At 45.5% G+C, this 21,293-nt stretch overlaps 1 protein-coding gene across 2 annotated transcripts; it reads right to left on the bottom strand.

The window, feature by feature from the left end:
- Window positions 1–4,555: 4,555 nt before the first annotated feature.
- Window positions 4,556–20,339, bottom strand: CMBL (carboxymethylenebutenolidase homolog). 2 transcript variants are annotated; one of them, XM_008151657.3, is made up of 6 exons: window positions 20,232–20,339; window positions 11,963–12,196; window positions 8,318–8,425; window positions 7,405–7,547; window positions 5,523–5,614; window positions 4,556–4,847 (listed from the first exon to the last, which is right to left on the bottom strand). In XM_008151657.3, the coding sequence occupies exons 2-6, from the start codon at window positions 12,175–12,177 to the stop codon at window positions 4,668–4,670; spliced, it is 738 nt and encodes a 245-aa protein (XP_008149879.1). In that variant the 5' UTR covers window positions 12,178–12,196; window positions 20,232–20,339; the 3' UTR covers window positions 4,556–4,667. The 2 variants fall into 2 exon arrangements, with proteins under 2 accessions (XP_008149879.1, XP_028016586.1); XM_028160785.2 differs by lacking the exon at window positions 20,232–20,339 and adding an exon at window positions 16,420–16,436.
- Between the last annotated feature and the right edge of the window lie 954 nt (window positions 20,340–21,293).

Raw genomic sequence — 21,293 nt, 5'->3', positions numbered from 1 at the left:
CACACCCTAAGGTGGGATTCGATCACTTGCTAGACATCTTGTGGCCTATAAATTGTAGAGCCAGGTCAAATCCAGATGGTCTAGGTTCCCCTCTCATCTACTATGCTATTTTGCTTGTGTATGTTTCTAGGTTTTCTGAAAGAATGTTTCTTACAGAGAATCATAATATGTGCTTATGTGCTACTGTTAGGCAGGAAGTTAGACATGAGCGGCTGGGTGGGGCCTGCAGCAGACCACCAGTGGGCAGGTTCTGAACCAGCTGGTTCTTGGCACAAGCTCAGAGGAAAATGACATGACCTCAACTGGACCTTACTAGGGTCCTGGACTAATTATAATAAAATTGTGTTGCAGTTTTTACACACACACACCCGTGGGTTTTTCTGTATGCATTATGGGTAAGGGCATGCACAGAAGAAATACATAACCTTTTTCCGTCAATCCTTGAATGCAAATGCATTGAAAACATATAACCCAGGAGTTTGGGGCCATTTCTCAACTGTCCCACTCCTTACTTGGAGTGTATCTTTCAATAAGGCCCACTTTGCTTTACTTTCATTTCGTTGAAATCTTTGTGTCAACAAGAATCGAAGTCCCAGCCACTAACCCCAATCGGTAAAACCACCAGGGGTAGGGGTTTGCTGATAAGCCTTGTCAAATTTACTAAAATTAGGAAATTATTCTTCCTAACTAAAGTATCCGGATCACCTGTGAACCTGGACACGGACCAGTCTTAATCATCAAGTTATTGTGTTTTCTCTGTTAATGCATTGGTTGTTTTTGTTGTTTTTGCATTGGTGGTTTTGCTAAACAACTATACTGTGGATTTTGGAATAAGTGCTAATATCTTCCTAATTTTAGAATGTCTATGGAACTGGACAATTGAGTATTTCATCATACAATGGATTATGAAATCACACTGTTATAATTTGCGCTACTACATGCTGGGTGCCACGTCAGGTTGCATCTATTCTGAGAGCAGGTTCTCATCAGACATAGCCCTGCTTAGAGAAGTGACTGGTAGTCCCGATGAACTGATTTACAAGGACTGATTCCAGCCTGCAGAGAGCAGCTTGCTTTGGACCAGAGCCTGGCCTGAAGGGGTTCGTGGTTGTGTGAGAAGAGCCACTAAACCACTCTTCCCTTCTGAAAATGAACCTCAAAAATGTCCCTGGTGCTTTCTGTGATTGAAAAGAAAGTACATGGCCTATGAATCAGAAACCATGTAGAGAGATAGTTTCACAGCTGTTGACTTTATTTCATTAAAAGCCCCTCTTCAAGGCAGTGTTACTTTATCTTCAGATCCCAAATCACTTGTCAAGTCTCACACCCCTTCTACTTTAGATGACCCCCATCTCATCCCATGTGTGGCAAGAGCAACTAAAGGAACATGACCCCAAGGTGGACTTATTTGATGTTTGTTAAATAGTCTGGTTGTTATAAACAACCACTCAGAAGTGCAAATGCTGGCCAGTGTGGCTCAATGGTTGAGCGTCAATCCCCAGCATGGGGCCACCAATCAATGTTTCTTTCTCATCCATGTTTCTATCTCCTTCCCTCTCTCTAAAACCAATTTTAAAAACTTAAAAAGTACAATGCCTCTGGAAGGGCTGAGAGACTAGTCTGTTACATGGGACTGAACTTCTTTAATCCTTTTGTATCTTTCTCTGTGCTTGTGAAGTAGCTCCACCAAAGGACAGAGTTTAGGATTGGGGGCAATGGCAGTAATTAAAAAATAAATTATTAAATTATTTGTAAGCACGGTGAAGTGTTAATCCATTTCAAGTGATCTTGCAGGCACCCTTGCAAGATGGGGCCATCTAAATCACTAGAAAAGAGGGTACCAAAGACAGGAAATGTGCAGAGTCAGCAAAAGCGGGGAGAACCTGACAGCAATAGTAAGTGTTTGTTGTGTCCTAAGTGCTGTTGTGTGTTCTATAGGTGTTAACCGTGGGTTTCAAAGTGGCCCATAGGCCTCTTGGGGTCCTGGACCCTTTCAAGGGGCCATGAGGGCGAAAGTATTTCCATACGAAGTTTATTTGCCTTGTTCACTGTAGCCCTGACCGTACTAAGGCAATGGAGGGTAAAATTGCTTTCATGTTAACGTGAGTGGCCAGTAGCACCAAATGGTACCAGTAAGTAGTCATGTTCTTCACCCCCATACACTAAAAAAAGCCATTTTCACCAAAGGATGGCCTTGATCAAACGATACTGGTTACTAAGTCATCAGCTCTCAGCCCTCGCGTGCACGGCTTTTCAGTGTTCTGTGACCTAAGCGTGTGGAGATCCGTGCAGCGAGCGTGGTGGTTGTCTCAGCTGATCTAGGCCTTTGTGGGACACCAGTTGTACTTCAAAGAATGACTGACAGCCGAAACCGGTTTGGCTCAGTGGGTAGAGCATCGGCCTGCGGACTCAAGGGTCCCAGGTTCGATTCCGGTCAAGGGCATGTACCTTGGTTGCGGGCACATCCCCAGTAGGGGGTGTGCAAGAGACAGCTGATTGATGTTTCTCTCTCATCGATGTTTCTAACTCTCTATCCCTCTCTCTTCCTCTCTGTAAAAAAATCAATAAAATATATTTAAAAAAAAAAAAAAGAAGGACTGACAAACTGGTTACTCAGAATTGGCTATATAACATTGTCTCAAAAACTGAATATAGTGAGCCTTTTACTTCAATAGAGCGACTATCTTAGTTCAGTTACTCTACTGAACTACACGGCACAGACTGAGGGTTTACACAATAAACATTTCTTGCAGTTCTGGAGGCTGAAGTCCAAGATCAAGGAGCTGGCAGATCCAGGGTCTGGTGAGGGCCTGCTTGCCAGTTTGTACACAGCCCTACTCGCTGCACCTCACATGGCCCAGAAAGGGGGAGAGCTCTCAGTGACGGTCTCCCCTCAACCTTTTTTTTTTTTACTTTTTGAAATTCTGTGATTTTCATGGAAGCTCTAGTTGTCTTCATGCATCCCTGGTTCCTCTATCTCCTCCCCTCTGAAGGATGTGTAGTCCCCACCCTAACCCAAGGCAAGGTACGCTGATAACACTCCCGTTATTCCCTGTCCGGGTTACCTCTGAGCTGACCTCAGATACTTAGTTCACTGTGTCCATCTAATGGCTCTGGACTCCCTCCTCTCCATTCCCCCGCCTGGGGTCAAGCCACTCACTGCTCCCTTATCCCTCCCTTTCCCGAGGGGCCCATGTGTCACTCCTGCTGCTGACACAGCTGGGACTCTGCAGCCCCACCCACCAATGAAAGAGACAGAGTGGATGTGGCTCCCTGAGGCTGCAGGGCTCCTTGCTCCCTACCTTCCACGGGTTTCCCTCCAGGAGCCCCAGGACTGACAAGGAATGGCCCCACGTGGGCCCTGGCACATGGGGATGAAGTACCCCACCCTCCAGCCAGAACCCAAGCAAACCCCCTTCCCATCCTCCCACCCAGAGGAGGGAGCCTCCAAGGGCCCAGGCCTGGGTGGGCTGGGAAGTAAGCAGCCCTTCTGGTGTCTGCAGACGGAGAGGGTCCGATGGGAGGACAGCTCCCTGGTCTAGGTTTGGTTAGTTTGCCAAGTAACCAAATTCTCAGCAGGAACTGGAAAGACCAACCACAGAGCTGTCACATTGGGGGATAACAGGATTAACAGAAAGTCAGCAGGAGGTGAAGGGCCATCACTAGTGTAGGTGAGCACTGCCCCATACGGTCCCCACTGGCCACACGAGGCTACTGAGCGCCCACCGTGTGGCAGGGCTACTGAGGAGGAGCTGGATTTTTTATTTGACTTCATTTTAATTCTGATCGAATGCATGAGTGACTTTTGATACAGCCCCAACCCCTGGGGCCCAAAAATGCCTAGGAGACAGCTTGATGGTAACTCTAATCCATCATTTTTTAATTAGCTTCTAGAAAAAGCCACAAATTCAAAAACTCAAAAGTTTACTAGCTTGATATAATTAGGCCCATGGACCCCTATTTTAATCTCTGGTTCTCATAGTGCAATATATGAACGTGAAATTCATTTGTATTAAGACAAAGATAAACATCTAATTAAGTTGGGCTTTTATCTACCTGAGTTTATAGTTCATGCTTCCATGGCTTTGCAACATCAGTCATTTTAAAAGATGTCCTCCACTGAAGAACAGAAAGGTCACACCTGAGCTGTCAGCTGGTTCAGAACAGCCCCAGGATTTTTACTAATTTTAGGAAATTACTCTATCAATCAAGTTCTTCAGGTACTAACCTATTTTTAAATTTTTTATTTAGGTACATATTTTTTTAAATATGTTTTTATTGATTTCAGACAAGGAAGGAAGAGGGAGAGAGATAGAAACATCAATGATGAGAATCATCGACTGGCTGCCTCCTGCACGCCCCCTACTGGGGATCAAGCCCGAAACCTGGGCATGTGCCCTTGACCGGAATCAAACCCTGGACCCTTCAGTCTGCAGGCTGACACTCTATCCACTGAGCAAAACCAGTCAGGGCTATTTTAGGTACATATTAAAAAATTATTTCATACATTAACATTTCCTACTGAATCTGTGTTTCAGATGAATTTTGGGAATTTCAGGATTCCTTGATTTATTTTATACAAAGTGGAAATTAAATAAAATGATTAAATATTTCAAAGCCAATTTCCAGACAAACGCTATCTTGAGAAAAGTTTGCATTGGCCACTGCTAAATGTACTTGCTCAGCCATTCGAGTAAATTCCTTCTTGCCTCATCAATATAGGGCTTATCTTCAGGTGAACAATCTTCTCTCTTTCGATGCACAAACCCATGAGTTTGCCCGGAAAATGTTTTAATTTGATATTCCACTTTGCAGTGTTCTTTCAACTTCTGGGTCAGCAAAGAGACCTGGTATGCAAAGATTTTCACAATGAAATGATTCTAACCCTGTATTAATATTTCCTAATCTCAAAATCTCCTCATAAAAGAAATTCAACATTAATGCTTTAAATTGAGTTCCATAGTCATAATGAATTTTTTACTTTTAATATTATAACCAACACAGTCCTTACCTTTGGCAAAGGAGAGAATTCAGGGCAATATAAAAACAATACATCAACTATTTTAAATTGTATAATTTAACTTATTCAACTATATATAATATACAATATTCAATATATTTAATATAAATTTCAATATATTCAAGTATAAGCTATTTGAAATATGTATTAATATAAAGTATTGCTTATGAATAATAACAATAATTTCTAAATGACTGCTTTTGAACCACAGTTTTCATCTGCATTTCCCTTACCAACTCCAGGATTACACATGTGGGGACAGGAGGCAGGGCCTCATCTATGCCAGGTAACCAGGTCATGCCAAGAGCATGTTGGGGAGGGTTGAAATCACACTGTACATCCCCAATGAAACCCAACTTTAAAACTTAATACTAAAAATAAAAATTTTTTGAAAACTTAATGTTGAAAAATATTTGGAGCAACCAATGAACACTTTAGTATGTTTTCCCCCAAATGTCAAGTCGTGTTATTAAATATGCAAAAGGAAAAGATGCCATCTTACTTGATCAAGAGGAATCACAGCATCATTTTCTGCAAAAATGAACAACGTGGGGTTCTTCAAACTGTGCACGTCATCAGAATCCTTGACGATGCCTGCAGCGGGGGACGGGAACACAAGGTGTGATTTCCATCCATGCACGTGCCACAGAAAACTACAAGGGTTTGGTTTGATTTTTCAAAATTATATATATTTTCTTTTTTTAAGCAATTCCACAGAAGTGGGCTGCCCTATAAAATTAGTCTCAACAAGGAGCTTATCTAGTGGGGATTTCTGACCAAGGAGCAGGGTGGGAGCCGTGGATGGAAAACTAAGAGGAGCCAGGCCAGCGTGGCTCAGTGGTTGAGTGTCGACCTATGAACCAGGAGGTCAATGGTTTGATTCCCAGTCAGGGCACATGCCCAGGTTGCAGGCTTGATCCCCAGGGGCGGTCGTGTAGGAGGAAGCCGATCAATGATTCTCTCTCATCATTGATGTTTCTATCTCCCTCTCCCCCTCTCCCTTCCTCTCTGAAATCAATAAAACTATATTTTAAAAGAAAACTAAGAGGAAACATCGGGGGAAGAGGGGTTCTGGCCAGACAGCTTGGTAGGATTCCAGCTGAAGACAGGCCAGGGGACAAGATACAGGGGATGGGGGTTGGGGAGGTGGTGTGTGTGTGTGTGTGTGTGTGTGTGTGTGTGTGTGTGTGTGTGAAATTTGATCAGGTATTAAAGGTGAGGGATCCTCCCCTAAACTGACCCAGTAGGCCAAGGGCAGAGTTGAAAGTCAGAGCCTACTCAGAGAGGAATAGAGGAGCCTGACTCAAGTTTGGTCAAGGAGAGTCCTAGTCAGTAGGAGGGAGAAAATAATGGGTGGCTTTTCCTCCCATTTCCTGTTGGCAGCAAAGCGAAGCTAAGTAACCTAGACAGCCTCCCCTCACCTGTAAGTCCTCTCTAGGAGTCAGAGAGCCTCGGGACAGATGGCCACGCTCCCCGCCCCACCGCATGCATGGTTCACTGTGTAAACCTGTACAAGGCAGATTTGATGCCCCGCCTAGGCCTCTCTTAGTCCTGCCGCTCCACAGCTCCTGCACTGTGCAACAGAGGCCAGAAGGGGGTGCCAGAGAGCCGTTCACGCAGGAGCACCTTCTGCTAATTGGCACAAAGGGACTGCATGTTCTAGCAACCCCGGTGACAACAGGAAATTTACTCCTTTCATGTAAAGTTAAAGGGATTTTTTAATGCTAAAACTAAGCAAAAATACTACAGTGAGGAACCATTAAGCCAAATGAGTATCTATATGATATATATTATGAAAGAAGGCCAAATTTTCTTTTCTTTTTTTAAACAATTTTTTATGGTCTGACTGCTTCTATATTGTGAACTTAGTATGCCATTTCTATACACAGATAGAATGTTCTCATCAGTGCTATGGTACCTTTGGTTTGTTTGGGCTGACATGTTTATGTTGCTATTTACATTTCAGAGTAGGTTTTCTTTTCTTCCCTTCTTTATAGAGTGTGTGTTTGTGGGTGGGGGTGCAGTTGAGAATAATTTTTACCTTGGAAAAATCCTTTCTAAATATCCCTCATGAAAATATTGCTTAATATTAACCATTATCGCAGAAAGAAATGTTATCCCCTTTGTCCCAAGTGAAGAAACTGAGACATCAGGTGACTTTCCCAAAGCAACACTTTTGGGACCCGGGTCTCCCTACTCCCAGTGACATCCTCTGGTTACTGCAGTACAAACCTTCACCTGGACTTTCAGACTTTTAAAGCCAATTTCATGACCACTGGGTATTGTGTTACACCTGGGACCCTTAGCTTAGGAAGAGGCTCATGGCATGGTCACCCACGAATTCTCCTGTGTTCACTGTGTAAACCTGTACAAGGCAGATTTACCATACACAGACACCCCTGCCCTGAATTCTGGGTATTTCATCATCACGTGATGGACAGCAATTCCTCCCCAGCAGAATCCCACGACGCCAATTTTCTGGGCGTGACACTGTTGTTTCAGATACCTCAAGACAGCATCCACCTCTCTAGAACAGAAAGAAAAGTTATTCGTGAATCAAGAGGTATTTTGTGAGGCCCTGGGAAGGGCACTGGGCAGGTAACAGGAGTTTATCTGCAGCGCTTCCTTGAGGTTCTGAGATTCTTACTTTCTTAGCTGCCTCCTCACCACCTCCTGCCCAGTGACGAATGATGCCTCTCCTGGCAAGTCTCCCTGCCAAGCCCAGCTCCTCCAACCACCTGACAGGGCTGCAGGCGGGCTCTTTCCAAAAGACCAGCAAATCCCACCAGCTCACTGCCCAGCTGAAAGCTGAGCGACAGCCTTCCCCAGCCTCAGCGTAAAGGCCAAAGGCCACAGCATGGCTCTAAGACTTGACCCCAAGATCTGTCCCTGCCCAGCACCCCAGGCTCCTCTCTCCAACAGGCACCAGTCGCAACTGGGCAGCTCCCCAAACTCTCTGACTTGGCACATTGACTCCCCCTGCCAAACCCACTCTGCATTGCCTCTCCTCCTGTATCCAAAGAGTAGAGAAAGATTTGGAAAGCCACCAGGACTACTTAAGCCAGTAGCCCTGGCTTTGCAAACAGTTCATTTGCTAATTGGTTATTTGGAACAACTCGGAAGACATTTTCAGCTGGAAGCAATGTACTTAATTCGAGGGTCCTGGCCATCCAAGTCCTACTCAGAGGGAGGGTAGGTGTCTGGACTGTGAAGCCAGACCCACCTCTCCCTCAAGACTCTGCTCTCCTGGGTTCCCTGGGGGGACACCACAAACAGCCACACCCACCAATTACTTACTTGTCGATCTTTCTGGCATTCCTTGTTTTCAACCACTCTGGGAAAGTGGACCAGTCCCCAGAGGGGTGCCATGGCTCCTGCCCTACAAAGAAGTCTGGAACGATGGTTCTGTAAAGTAGGGACAGTAATTGATCTTAGTTTCTGTTGCTGTTGGGACTCAGTGTTTGCCTACATTCATTAAGAAACGTGCTACGTTGGTGACTCACTCATAGGAAAAGAGAAGTCATGGCCACAAGGGCCAACTTTGATCACAGCAAAGAGGCCAACGGGCACTAGGCCAAGCCATCTCGGATTTCACAACCGAAGGTGCACGGCCTCTGGTAGCCTGTTTGTAGCCCAGCCCATCTAAAGTGACCAGGAGACTCAGCAGTGCACACACCCCAGGAGATATTACCGCGCAGGACAAGGGGACCCAACCAGCAAGGGCCTGGAGCAAGGTGGGCCCCTTCTGTCCCCAAACCTTTCAGCTGGCCTTTCACATTAGCCTCAGGTCAGAAGGGCACACCTGGTTAGCATGTCAAGTCACTATGACCAAGCAATTTTCCCTAGCTCCGCCCAGCATGCCAGCAGGGCACAGTTTCCTGTCGGATGGTGTAGTCTAATGAGGGTTCTAAAAGGGGCCGCGGCGAACAGCCAGCTTGCCCGAGTCCATGTCGATTGTAGGGGAGGAAAAAATTTCCCTCCTTCCCTTCTAGGTTCTTTGGCTGGTCTAGTAATTATATTGACATAAGGCACATGAACAGGTGAAAAACAAATCTGATTTTGTGGTTGAAAAAGGGGGTTCTATGGAAAGTAACCTCACAGGGTCATCTGATCATAAATTCTTTAACTGGGCAGCTGGTGGTGGGTAGTTATGTCCCAGGCATATACTTTTTTAGTAACAGGTTTTTCTTTGCCTTAAGCAAGCCCCGTCCATTGTTTCTGGGCATCTAGGTTAACACATCTTTGAAATAAGCATAACCACCCTCAAAAGAGCACATACTCTTTTTTTTTTTTTTTAATATATTTTACTGATTTTTTTACAGAGAGGAAGAGAGAGGGATAGAGAGCTAGAAACATCGATGAGAGAGAAACATCGATCAGCTGCCTCTTGCACACCCCCTACTGGGGATGTGCCCGCAACCAAGGTACATGCCCTTGACCGGAATCGAACCTGGGACCCTTCAGTCCGCAGGCCAACGCTCTATCCACTGAGCCAAACCGGTTTCGGCAAGAGCACATACTCTTGTTAACTCTCCTGTAATTCATTCCCCACCTTGCTTCTCTCACCTCCATGTAATCGTCCATACTTTCCCTCCTGAATTCCAAAATGTGCCATTTATTACTTCCTGTTATTCTCAGGAGCGTGGGAGATCTTGCTACCTGGCACGTCTTCAGTTTGGCTCAAATAAACTCTTATAAAAATTTTCTCCAGGTTTGAACATTATTTATGTTAACAATTTCACATGTACGGGAGCCTCATAAAAATATGAGACGTAAAGGCAGTCAGTCAGACAATTGAAGCTATATGCCACCCTGAGATAAGGACCCGGATAGGGCTTCAAAGGGAAGATTAAGTCACAGGACGACAAAAGACCAGAGGGTTGGTAATTAGAAGTCTGTCCTGCCCATAGGTAGGTCATTCAGGCAAAAGTTGTCTCTGGTAATAGCGCTCTTTCTGGGTCAGGCCTCCTATCTAAACTCTTTTAGGTAATTAAGGGAGAAGTAAAAGTTTTTCTTGAGTCTGCTGGGGCTTGAGTGCCTTCGGCTCAAAGCAATGCCCATGCCAAGCAGCACATTTGGGGCGGCTTACTCCGTTCCCTTTCACAATCTTCCCCGCAAGTCCACCCAGGAGGGTGAGGCCAGCATTGACCCACCCAGAGACCGGTTTCCAACACAAAGGGCCGTCGCCACGGATGGGGGCCCACAGCGCCTCCTGCAGGGGCAGAAAGGACACTGACATTTGGGTCAGAAGAAGGTAAATTCCAGCTCCAGTACTGCATCGTCTGCCCTGTATTCTTTTTTTTCTTTCTTTTTTGTTTTTAAATATATTTTATTGATTTTTTTACAGAGAGGAGGGGAGAGGGAGAGAGAGCCAGAAACATCAATGAAGAGAAACATCAATCAGCCGCCTCCTGCACACTCCCCGACTGGGGATGTGCCCGCAACCAAGGTACATGCCCTTGACCGGAATCCACCTGGGACCCTTCAGCCCGCAGGCCGACGCTCTGTCCACTGAGCCACACCGGTCAGGGCTGTCCTGTATTCTTCAATCATCTAACAACATGCAGCCCCATGTTCTCCATCTGAGAAACAGAGACTGCACCCAGCCCCGCCCAACCTCAGAGGGTTATTTGGAGGGGAAAATGAGTTGCCCACGTGTGAAAGGGCTCTGTAAATCACAGGCATCTGGACTCCTTATCGCCAACCAAAGCAACCACCTGAAACAACAGAAGCTGCAGCCCCGTTCCATCAGCTGCCTGGGGCAGGGTGACCTGAGGCACCTCAGTCCTCCTGCCCTGGTTTCCTACTCGGCGAAAGGAGAACAATGACGGCGCCTCCCAGGAGGGGTCGCGGGGAGGACAACAGCCCTTCACAGCCTGAAAGCAGGGTCTGGCTGAGCCAGAGGCGATCAGGGCTGGCTGCCCTTTGTTTTATTACTGGGCTTGCCGCTGGGATGTTAAATTGCCTCATCTCTAAAATAAACTGGAGGGTATTAAAAAGTGAAAAATCGAGTGAATCCTCTGTTTAGTCAACACTAAGTTTGCATCACACAGCAGGGGGCCCGCTTCCTTTAAATCGGTTCTTTTCGTAGGAAAACCAGGAAGGTGCACCCTTTGATTTCCAGCTTCTCTTTGGGGAGAAAACAAAGGAAATCGGGTGCTCCAAACTCAGGGCACGCTGGGTGTCACGCTTTCTGAAGCTGGAGAGGAAGGAGTGGTTCCTGCCCGCCCACGTGCGTTTCCCTGTAGCTGTTACCAACACCAGGGCAGTCGATAAGCGAACAGGTAGCAGCCTTGGCCACGCAACTGGACGAAGGCAGAACCTTTGGGAGACAGCGCGGTCTCACTGGGCCGGTTCTGGAACCCAGTCTAATGCAGACGGGCCATGATCGTTGGAGGCTGACATGCTCCAAGGGCCAAGTAATGGGTCATCTCAGAGCTAGCGAGGTCTTTCCAAGGACACATGTCCTGTGGCTGTGTCCCGAGGGGCCCCACATTGAGGGCATCCCCAGGAAGACCTGAAGCCTGGGAATTCAGTGGCTTCTGGTGGACAGCAGATGGGTGTTTTAAGTTTCATATGATATTTCCCAGAGAGATAAAGAAGTAGATCATGTAAATTAGGGACTAGATAAGAGAAGGCGAGGAGATTAGCCAAAGAACACATATGCATAACCTGTGGACACAGGCAATAGAGTGGTGATGGCCAGAGGGAAGCGGGGGGTGGGGGGGGGGGGGCGGTGGGAGCTGGGTGGAGGTGGGCAAAAGAGGGAGAAAGGGGAACAATCTGTAACAATGTCAGCAATAAAAATAGTTATTTACAAGAAGAAAAAAAGAATACAGTCAGGGTTTTTGGGGTTGTTTTTGTTTTCCCTGAAGGGAACGCAATATACATCACAGAAATTTCCATGGATTTTATCAAAGAAAAATAGAATTTTATACGCACGTGTATCCGTTTCCTGAGATCATGTCAGCCATATATCTGGTATTGGGCATCTCCCAACCGAATATATCTTGAATGACAATCACGGCTTTGCCAGCATCAACGGGGCATCTGGTGACATAAGCCTTGATATGTTCAACTTGAACTTCATGCCCCATCCCTCCATATTCCATCTTATGGCCAATGTCACAGGGACAAGGATGAGCTTCGTTAGCCATTGGAGATATTTAAGTCGGGCTACAGAGAGAGAAACATGCTTTATATTCCGAATGGGGCAAATCTGAAGATTTTGATCAGTAAATAAAACTAAAATCAAGATTGACTCTACTCCTAGTGTACTCATGCAAGAAATCAGTGCTGGCATTTGGTCCATCTGAAGACATCATAGGGAACAATTTTATATTAACTTAACATGTTCTCATATACCTTTAATATGTGTAATATGTATCAGGCACACCTTTAAAATCTGTTTTCTGGAAGAAGAAAAAACAAACAATATTGGCTGCTGGTTCTGGCAACACCACAGGTTGGAGCTAAATAAGACTCCATTCACATTGCAAACACTAGAAATACCAGAGTGAGTGTAACCAGCAAATAAGAACACAACATGGTGGAGCTCATGGGAAGAAGGGAACAGCACCAGGGCTGGAACTGGAGAGGAAGCCAAAACCAGGGTGAGGGTGGCGGGAACAGATGCTGCCGAGAGCCCGGCCAAGGCTGGAGACAGGCCAGACCCAGGACCAGCCTAACCCAGCCTGGATTCTGCGTCCAGTCAGGCCTTGGGAACCCCTGAATTGGGATTTGTAGCTGAGACCACTCCACGCAACATCAGAGCCCTCAAGGGTTCAGAGTTAGTGGGATAAATAAGAAACAACAGCAAAGAAAAACTGTGGACCATGACTAGGAATAGGTAAGGAAGCCTAGGAGGTTATAGAAAGAAACCATCACCCCAATTTACAAGATCCTTGTTTCAAGTAGGAAAACCTGGCTGAGAAATGAACGTAACTGGCCCTGGGCATCTGGCAGAAGCAAAAGCAAATCTACTTTATAGCCAGACTTTCACAGTCCAGGCCGAAAATGCTACCCATGGAAAAGGAACTCACTATAAAGTGCCAAATGGGAGAAAGTGCTCCAAATAAACAATAATCAGGAGAAATTATGGTGACAGCATGGGGAGAAATGAGGGCAGGACCTACCGAGCAAGCTTCACCAAACAAACTGAAAGCAGAAAAGGAGATGAAAGAAAAACTAAACCTATCAACTGCAATGGGAGAAAGTATGTGACTGAAATAGATCCAAATAAATAGAAATAGATTAAATTCACTATATGAGACAGATTCTCAAAATGAATTTTTTAAAATATATTTTATTGATTTTTTTACAGAGAGGAAGAGAGAGGGATAGAGAGTTAGAAACATCGATGATAGAGAAACATTGATCAGCTGCCTCTTGCACACCCCCTACTGGGGATGTGCCCGCAACCAAGGTACATACCCTTGACCAGAATCGAACCCGGGACCCTTGAGTCCGCAGGCCGATGCTCTATCCACTGAGCCAAACCAGTTTCGGCTCAAAATGAAGTTTTAAATGTTGAGGTACCATCAGAAAGGAGACCATAGGAACACTGAACCCAAAGATGTCCCTACAGATACAATGACCAGAGGTCTGGCATTTGCTTCAGAATAGTCCAGCGGATGGTGGCATGTTGGTGTCTCCTGTTCAGGGTGCCATAATGCTGGGGTTCTTTTCCCAGCCTTACAAAGGGTTCAGCACTCTGGAGAAAGGGGCTCCGCGTAGATGATCAAGAAGTCCAAGGATGGCCGAAACCGGTTTGGCTCAGTGGATAGAGCATCGGCCTGCGGACTCAAGGGTCCCGGGTTCGATTCCGGTCAAGGGCATGTGCCTTGGTTGTGGGCACATCCCCAGTAGGGGGTGTGCAAGAGGCAGCTGATCGATGTTTCTCTCTCATTGATGTTTCTAACTCTCTATCCCTCTCTCTTCCTCTCTGTAAAAAATCAATAAAATATATTAAAAAAAAAAAAAAAAAAAAAGAAGTCCAAGGATGAAAGATAGTTTTGAAAGGCATTGGGGGTCAGAGAAGCTTCAGCTAAAGGGAACTGAAGACTTTTCCTTGACCAAGGACCCGTGCTTTTACTCAACACAACCTGTCCTAAGGCAAGGTGGAAATATACAATTCAAAGGGTAAAGTATCAAAGGATATACAGAAACATTATCAGTTTGGGGAATAGCCTACAGCTGTTCAGGTGTTTGGCCAACAGGAGGCAATAACATGCCCTGAGCTGTCTGGCAGCAGACAATCATCCTATTCAGGTTTGGAGGAAGTGCCTTTTAGCCATTTCCAACAGGTAAACTACATTCGACTCAACCCTGTTGAGCTCCTCAAGCTTCACCAACCTTTTGGTGAAACTGGTATAACTATTACATGCTGGAATTGGTTCTCGGCAGTGGCAGTGGCAGTGGGTGTCCCTGTGTCACAGTGTTGGAACTGCATAGTGAGTTCAGGGGCATCCTTTGTACTAGTCTGTCTACTTTTATTTCTTATATATTTTAATTGAATTTTAGAGAGAGGAAGGGAGAGGGATAGAGAGATAGAAACATGGATAAGAGAGGAAATCATCCATCAGCTGCCTCCTGCATGGCCCCCACTGGGGATCAAGCCCACAACCCAGACATGTGCCCTGACCGGGAATCGAACTGGTGACCTCTTGTTTCCTGGGTCAACACTCAACTGCTGAGCCACATCAGCCGGGCTCTACTTTGATATATGCTTAATATTTTCCTCAACAACAACAACAAAAAATTAACTTTTATTGAAATTTTAAAAACGATAAGATAAACAAAGCAAGAAGACAAGGTATGGACTAAGAGAAGATACCATTCTTAAAGCAGATTTCGTATTTAGATAAAATATATGAAGAATTATTATAAATCAAGAAGAAAAAGACAACATCAACAGAAAAATGCTCCAAAGATATTGAGTGGGCCAGTCAACAAAAGGGAACACTTGAATGATATGAAAAGATAATTAAGGTCACTAGTATATGAGAATATTAAACAAGAACATCAATGACATATCATTTTACATCATCTTGAAGATTGTCTATAAGTGTACCAACACTAGGAGATGGTGTCCATGGAATATAAGCTGATACAAACTCTAAAAATATGTATGTCAAGGTCTAGCAATGATGAAGACACCCTGCAACCCAGAAATCCCACCACTCGGTATATTCTCTAGAGAAATTCACGTGTGTGTGTGTGTGTGTGTGTGTGTGTGTGTGTGTACCCATGCATGCATGCAGTGGGTGGTATGGAAGTACATTCTTGGTAGCATAGATATGATGGCAAAAATTGGAAGCAACTAATTGACCATCAGGAGAAGAATCGGATAAACTGTGATTCATTCATTGTTGTGGTTTGAATTCTGTCCCCCCAAAAGGATAGGTCAAGTCCTACCCCCAGAACCTGTGAATGGGACCTTATTAATAGGATTTCACAGAGGGTAATCAAGTTAAGATGAGGTCGTCCTGGTGAGGATGGTGCTCATCTAATTAATGACTGGTGTCCTTACCAGAAGAGGAAAATGTGGGTAGAGAGACAGACACACAGAAGAGGAGTGATGCATCTGCAAACCAAGGACCATAGGGATGGCCACTCAACCCCAGAAACTGGGAGAGAGGCAAGGAGGTATTCTCCTTTAAAGGTCTGAAGAAGAGCATGGTCCTACCAACACCATAGTTTAGGACTTCAGGCGTCCACAACTGAATAAATTTTTGAGAGAATAAATTTCTGTTGTCTTAAGTCACCCAGTTTATGGCAACCCTAGGGCACAAAAAAACTCATAAAAGGAATATTGCATAGCAGTTCAATGAACAAACTATATATTATCAATATGATAAATCTCAAAAACATAATGCTATAATAATGACGATAGCTTTTTTAATGCTGAATAAATACTAAAACCCCAAAATAATACATATATTATTAATAAATATAGGGTTTAAACGTATAACTCAAGAGAATGAAGCACACCACCATTAGATAGTGGTTATTGAAGGGGAAAGGAGATTATTGTCTTTAATTGTATTTGTTATATTTTATTTCCTTAAAAAGTTTTTATTTGAAGTACATAAGAAAAAAGATAATGTTTTTTAAAAATCTGGGTCATGTGAATATGGGTGTAGCTATGTTATGTCATGTACTTTGCAGAACATTCTACATGTTCATAACTAGAAATAACATAATTTTAAAGAGAGAAATTAAGAGCTAGCCATTTGATCACAGGAAATTTGATTCTATTTGGTATGGCTTTTTGTCCATAAGCTACATCTTAAAATTATGATTAGTAAGAGAAGTCAGAACAATCCAGTATCAGTAGCAGCGCATTTTATGTCCACTGCACTGCTGTTGGGAGCTGATTCCTTGGGCTGATTTCTTACCTGGGCTGTCCTGAGGGTGAGGGGACCTCGGAAAATCCTGGTCGTTCCAAATTAGCCTTGAATCTGAATCTTTAACTTTCTCTTCAATTGATATCCACTCTCCAAAAGAAGTGTTTACAGCCAGGAGACCCACTCTCTGGACTGATCCTGCAAGGTTATTCGCCTGCAGAAAGGGGAGGTGCCAGGACAGGACTGCATGTGCTGTGTGTGGAAGTCTGGGCTCCTGCCAGACCCTTCACGTGGCACAGCAGCCTGTGTGACGCCAAGGTCACGGTGGGCAGGGCAGTTTCTACAGACTGTACCCCCTTGCAGTGTGAGAGCCTCAGGGAACATACCCTTGACTATCTATACTCTAAAGAAATTTTCTATATGCATATATCTTTCAGGATTATGGCTCTTTCCCCCCAAAAGACACATTTGTGAAAAGGTAATTTAAAAAAAAAAAAGTAAAACCATAGATATAAAATGAATATATTAAAGATTTTATTTTACACATAAGATAGGAGGGAATGAGGCAGACGTTATATAAGTGGTTCAAAGGACAAAAAGAAAAGAACACAAAGTTATATGTCGTAAAGGAAGATTGAGATGAATTGCAAGTGGAGACAAAACGGATTTTCCACTGGAGGGGAAGAAGCCAAATAATTCTCTACCAGATAGGACCGAATTTACAAATCTATCAGTTACCCACGACTTTCAAAGAAATGCAATCTCGTTCAAATACAATGAACCGGGCTAGAATCAGACAGCCCAGAAGGGTGTGCTGTGGACAGTGAGTACTTTTCCACTGAAACCGTTTTTTCTATATGACCTTATAGAGTCATTCACTGTGAGTGGTAAGGCTTCAGTTTCCTCCTAGAAAGGATGGGCTGTGCGTCTGACATGTATGATGGGGTCCTCAGAAAATGTGTGTCCAGAAAGGCTTTTCTGTATCATAGCAGCTGGACTTGGCAACACATCCTGCCACCCTGAGACCAGTTCTTTGGTCCCCACTGGTGAAGCTGCTAGAAGCCAGGGGCCTCTTTATGGCATCAGGGCTGGCCAACACGTGCTCCTGCAGAGGACACCCTAATGGGCACGCTCATTGGCAATGCCACACTAAACTCACCACTAATGCCCGTGGTCCCCCCACCCCATAACGTTCATGCAAGATGCCACATCTGTGAGAATGACTGCCAAGCCCACTCCCCTACACACTGAGGGTCCCTTGACAAAGATTCTCTCCTTGACCAAACTCCTCTGAACCCTGTTCTCCTTTAGGCCCTGACTTTGGGGCTTCCGAGTTCATCTCTGCATTGCCCAGTTTTAGTAAGAATCCTGCTAAGTCAGTTTATCAGAATCCCCCACTCTCCATATCTGATCCTAACCCCCAGGTGATGTCTAATGCCCTTGGCTTTGTCTTCTGCCAAAATCCTGCCAAGTCAGTTAGCAGGATTCCCCAAACCCTCATGCTTCGTTAGTAATTTTCCATCCACTGACCCCCTACTCAGATCCTTGACTATAAATCCCCACTTTTCCTTGTTGTATTCAGAGTGGGGCCCAATCTCTCTCCTACTGCAAAATCCCATTGCATTGGTCCGTACACCTGTGGCAGTGGCCCTGAATAGGGTCTGCCCTGTTCTTGAACAAGTGTGATGAATGAGGAATCTCCTCCTGCTTCACACAGCACGTGCCTCCACAAAACTACAAGCCCATGGAGAGCACTGGTGCGCACTGGATCTGCAAATTACCTTCCTGAGGCAGTCCTCTACTCCATGTAAATTTGTCCTTCTTGACTTCTTTTTTTTTAATATTTTAAAATTGATTTCAGAGAGGAAGAGAGAGGGGGAGAGAGAGATAGAAACATCAATGATGAGAGAGACTCATTGATCGGCTGCCTCCTGCATGCGCCACACTAGGGATGGAGCCCGAAACCCGAGCATGTGCCCTGACTGGGAATGGAACAGGGACCTCGTGGTTCATAGGTGGACGCTCAACCACTGAGCCATGCCAGCGGGCTTGACTTCTTTTTTTAACCAGTTATAATATCTTTCTGGTTCCCTCTTTAGTAAATAAAGCAGAACCATTAACACGTGCTCATTTTTATATCTGTAGGAGAGTCATGACTTTACCTTTCTCGGAAAATTATCTCTTTTTTTTAAATAAATCTTTATTGTTCAGATTATTACAATTGTTCCTCTTTTTCCCCCCATAGTTCCCCTCCACCCGGTTCCCACCCCACCCTCTGCCCTTACCCCACCCCACTGTCCTCATCCATAAGTGTACAATTTTTGTCCAGTCTCTTCCCGCACCCCCCACACCTCTTTCCCCCTGGAGAATTGTCAGTCCACTCCCTTTCTATGCCCCTGATTCTATTATATTCACCAGTTTATTCTGCTCATCAGATTTTTTTATTCACTTGATTTTTAGTTTCACTTGTTGATAGATATGTATTTGTTGTTCATAATTTCTATCTTTACCTTTTTCTTCCAGTATAATTGAACAACATTCCCTTTTTCTCACCGGAAGTCAGAAAGGTGAGAAATGGCTCTAACGTGTGGTGAACAAGTGTGGTTTTCCTGCTTTCACACTCCCCAGGATTTAAATAACTCGGAAGTCATACTTCCCAACGCAGTGAAGATCTCCGCTAGAAATGTAGAAAAACAGGTTTTGACGAGCGAAGGAGATTGGCGGAGATGGGGTTGTAACATGCAAATTAGTCTAGGAATAAATTTCTGGAAGCTCCGGAGATTTAGAAATAGAAACCATCTGCAAGCTCCGCAAAAGCAACGCTGAAAGATAATATGGGAAGGGCGGTGGCTACCGGGGAAGGCTGGGCGCCTTTTCCTTTTACTGGGTAAACAGTGTGGGAACGTGCTCGGGAACCGATTTCCAATCTTGCAGGGGAAGGCAGGGCCCTACCCCTCCTTGGATGAGTCTGAGAACGCCAACTCCTCCGGTGATTATTGGACAGCAGTCTTGCTGGTGTTTTCTATAGGGTGCGCGCTCAGACAGCAGTGAGAAGGCTAGACGCGGGGAGCGCGCGCTGGCCGGGGAGCGCGCCTGGCACGCAGTTGCCTTTGACCTTTCCTTGGGCGCTTTCAGACCTAGATAGGGTTTCCCCCAGATACTCGCAGGGCTCCCTTCTGACCACCTCATTATAAATGGTCTTTTGAAGGCAACAGGCGGCATTTTCCATCAGCAAGAAACCTAAGTGGCAGGAGCCACTGTTGGCAAGGCCTGGGCAAGGCGACACTTCTGCGCCCCCCCCCCCCCGGCCCACGGCTGTGGGTGTGGACTGTGCACTCCTTCTTGGCAGCACGTACCCAGCAGCCAGCGTGTCACACTCGTAGACCCAGCACCTCCTCCCTTAATATCCACCCTTTAAAAAATACCGCCAACTGTGGGCAATGATCTTGATGCAAATCTGCTCATTCCCCCCGCCCTCCCCCCTAATAGTAGTAAAAACTATACAACCAAAATGTTCCACTGTGGGGAAAAATCGTTACAAAGAGTATTTAGTGGCACGAAGGAAAGGCTTCTGACAAGCCTTTGGAGGGGAAAACGAGCACACGTTTATACACAGTACGATTTCAACTATTTTCCAACTGCATGGCTAAACAATACAGGCAACTATGCCCAGGTGGGGTGGCGAGGGTGGCTTTTCTGCGGTAACAATGTACTGCTTGGATGCAAGACAGCTTTTGAAAATGGGCTTGACAGGCGCATTACCTGTGCGCACGGCCAAGCCCTCGGTTACCTTGTGCTAACACCCCATGGAATTAGTGGAGCCGAGATCGGGGCGCGTTTCTACGATCGGGAAGCGCACGTACCTCGTCGCCGCCTGCAAACTGTCTACCGCGCGGAGGAGGCGAGACCCGTAGGCGAGAGCCCGGAGCCACGGTCAGGGGCAGCCGAGTGGGAGGCGCCTTCTTCCCGGGCGGAAGTGGACGCGGTGACCGAGGGCGCCGGGAGCCCTGTGGGCCAGTGGCTGTCCGGGATTCTCAGCTTCCCGGGAAGGAGGGGAGGCGGGCTGTGGGAGGGCTGGAGAGGCCCTCGGCCGGCCGGGTGAGGGAGGTGAGAAGGGAGGAGGAGGAGAGGGAGGGAGGGAAGGGGGCTTGGAGGAGGAGGACAGCCAGCCTGTGAAATTTACAAGTGTGCCTGGCTCCTAAGACCTGGAACTTCTTTGTTGTAAATCAAAATTAGGCTATTCTTAAAAAAATAAATTATTGCATACTCCTACTTGCCCTTCCCCACCGCACCCCAACTCCATTTTTTTTTTTTTTCTGGTCATCTGATCAGAAAAGGTTGTTGGTAATTGTCTTTGTAAGAAAAACGTCCAAACCTGTAGAGAATTTTTATGAGTTTATTTGAGCCAAACTGAGGACAATTGCTGAGAAACCAAATCTCAAGGGATTGAGAAAATGCTAGAGAATGGCAGTTTTGCAGCTTATGTTGTGTGTTAGAATAAAAGGAGGAGACATAAGGAGGGTTACATAAAATTTAAGGGAGGGGAGAAAAGCAGACCAGGCAAATCTCTGGGGTTGGATAAAAAACCAAAATGGTACCACTTGATGGGTACAGGATTAATTAATAACATTTAGAACACATAGGATGGTATGTGGGCAACAAAATGAGGGTGTGGGTTTCTGTGTCATGCTCTGGCGCTGGCAGTTGTGGAGTCTGGAAAAGAAGGTAACTCTGACATTTCAAAGGTTTGTTATCTTAGATGCACAAAGACAATAGACAGGCTCACTTAAGGTAAAGATTGATTTGTCAAGGAAGCTATCGGCCAAGGAATGACTACCCGCCATGACCCAGTTTTGTTAGGAATTTATGATCAGAGCATCCTACGTGGTTACTTTCCGTCTTTGCGTGCTTGTTTGTTTTCCAAG

Source organism: Eptesicus fuscus, chromosome 4, assembly GCF_027574615.1.
Source record: "Eptesicus fuscus isolate TK198812 chromosome 4, DD_ASM_mEF_20220401, whole genome shotgun sequence".
Classification (NCBI taxonomy): Eukaryota; Metazoa; Chordata; class Mammalia; order Chiroptera; family Vespertilionidae; genus Eptesicus; species Eptesicus fuscus.
Note: the sequence above shows the minus strand (reverse complement) of the source record. Positions and strands in the feature narration are given on the sequence as shown.

Excerpts from the sequence above, each read along its gene's own strand:
- CMBL (XM_008151657.3), bottom strand. The coding sequence starts at position 12,177 with ATGGCTAACGAAGCTCATCCTTGTCCCTGTGACATTGGCCATAAGATG. Across the intron at positions 8,426-11,962 it reads ATCTCAGGAAACGGATACAC|AACCATCGTTCCAGACTTCT; the intron begins GTGCGTATAAAA and ends CCTACTTTACAG. Across the intron at positions 4,848-5,522 it reads CTGTGATTCCTCTTGATCAA|GTCTCTTTGCTGACCCAGAA; the intron begins GTAAGATGGCAT and ends TTTGCATACCAG.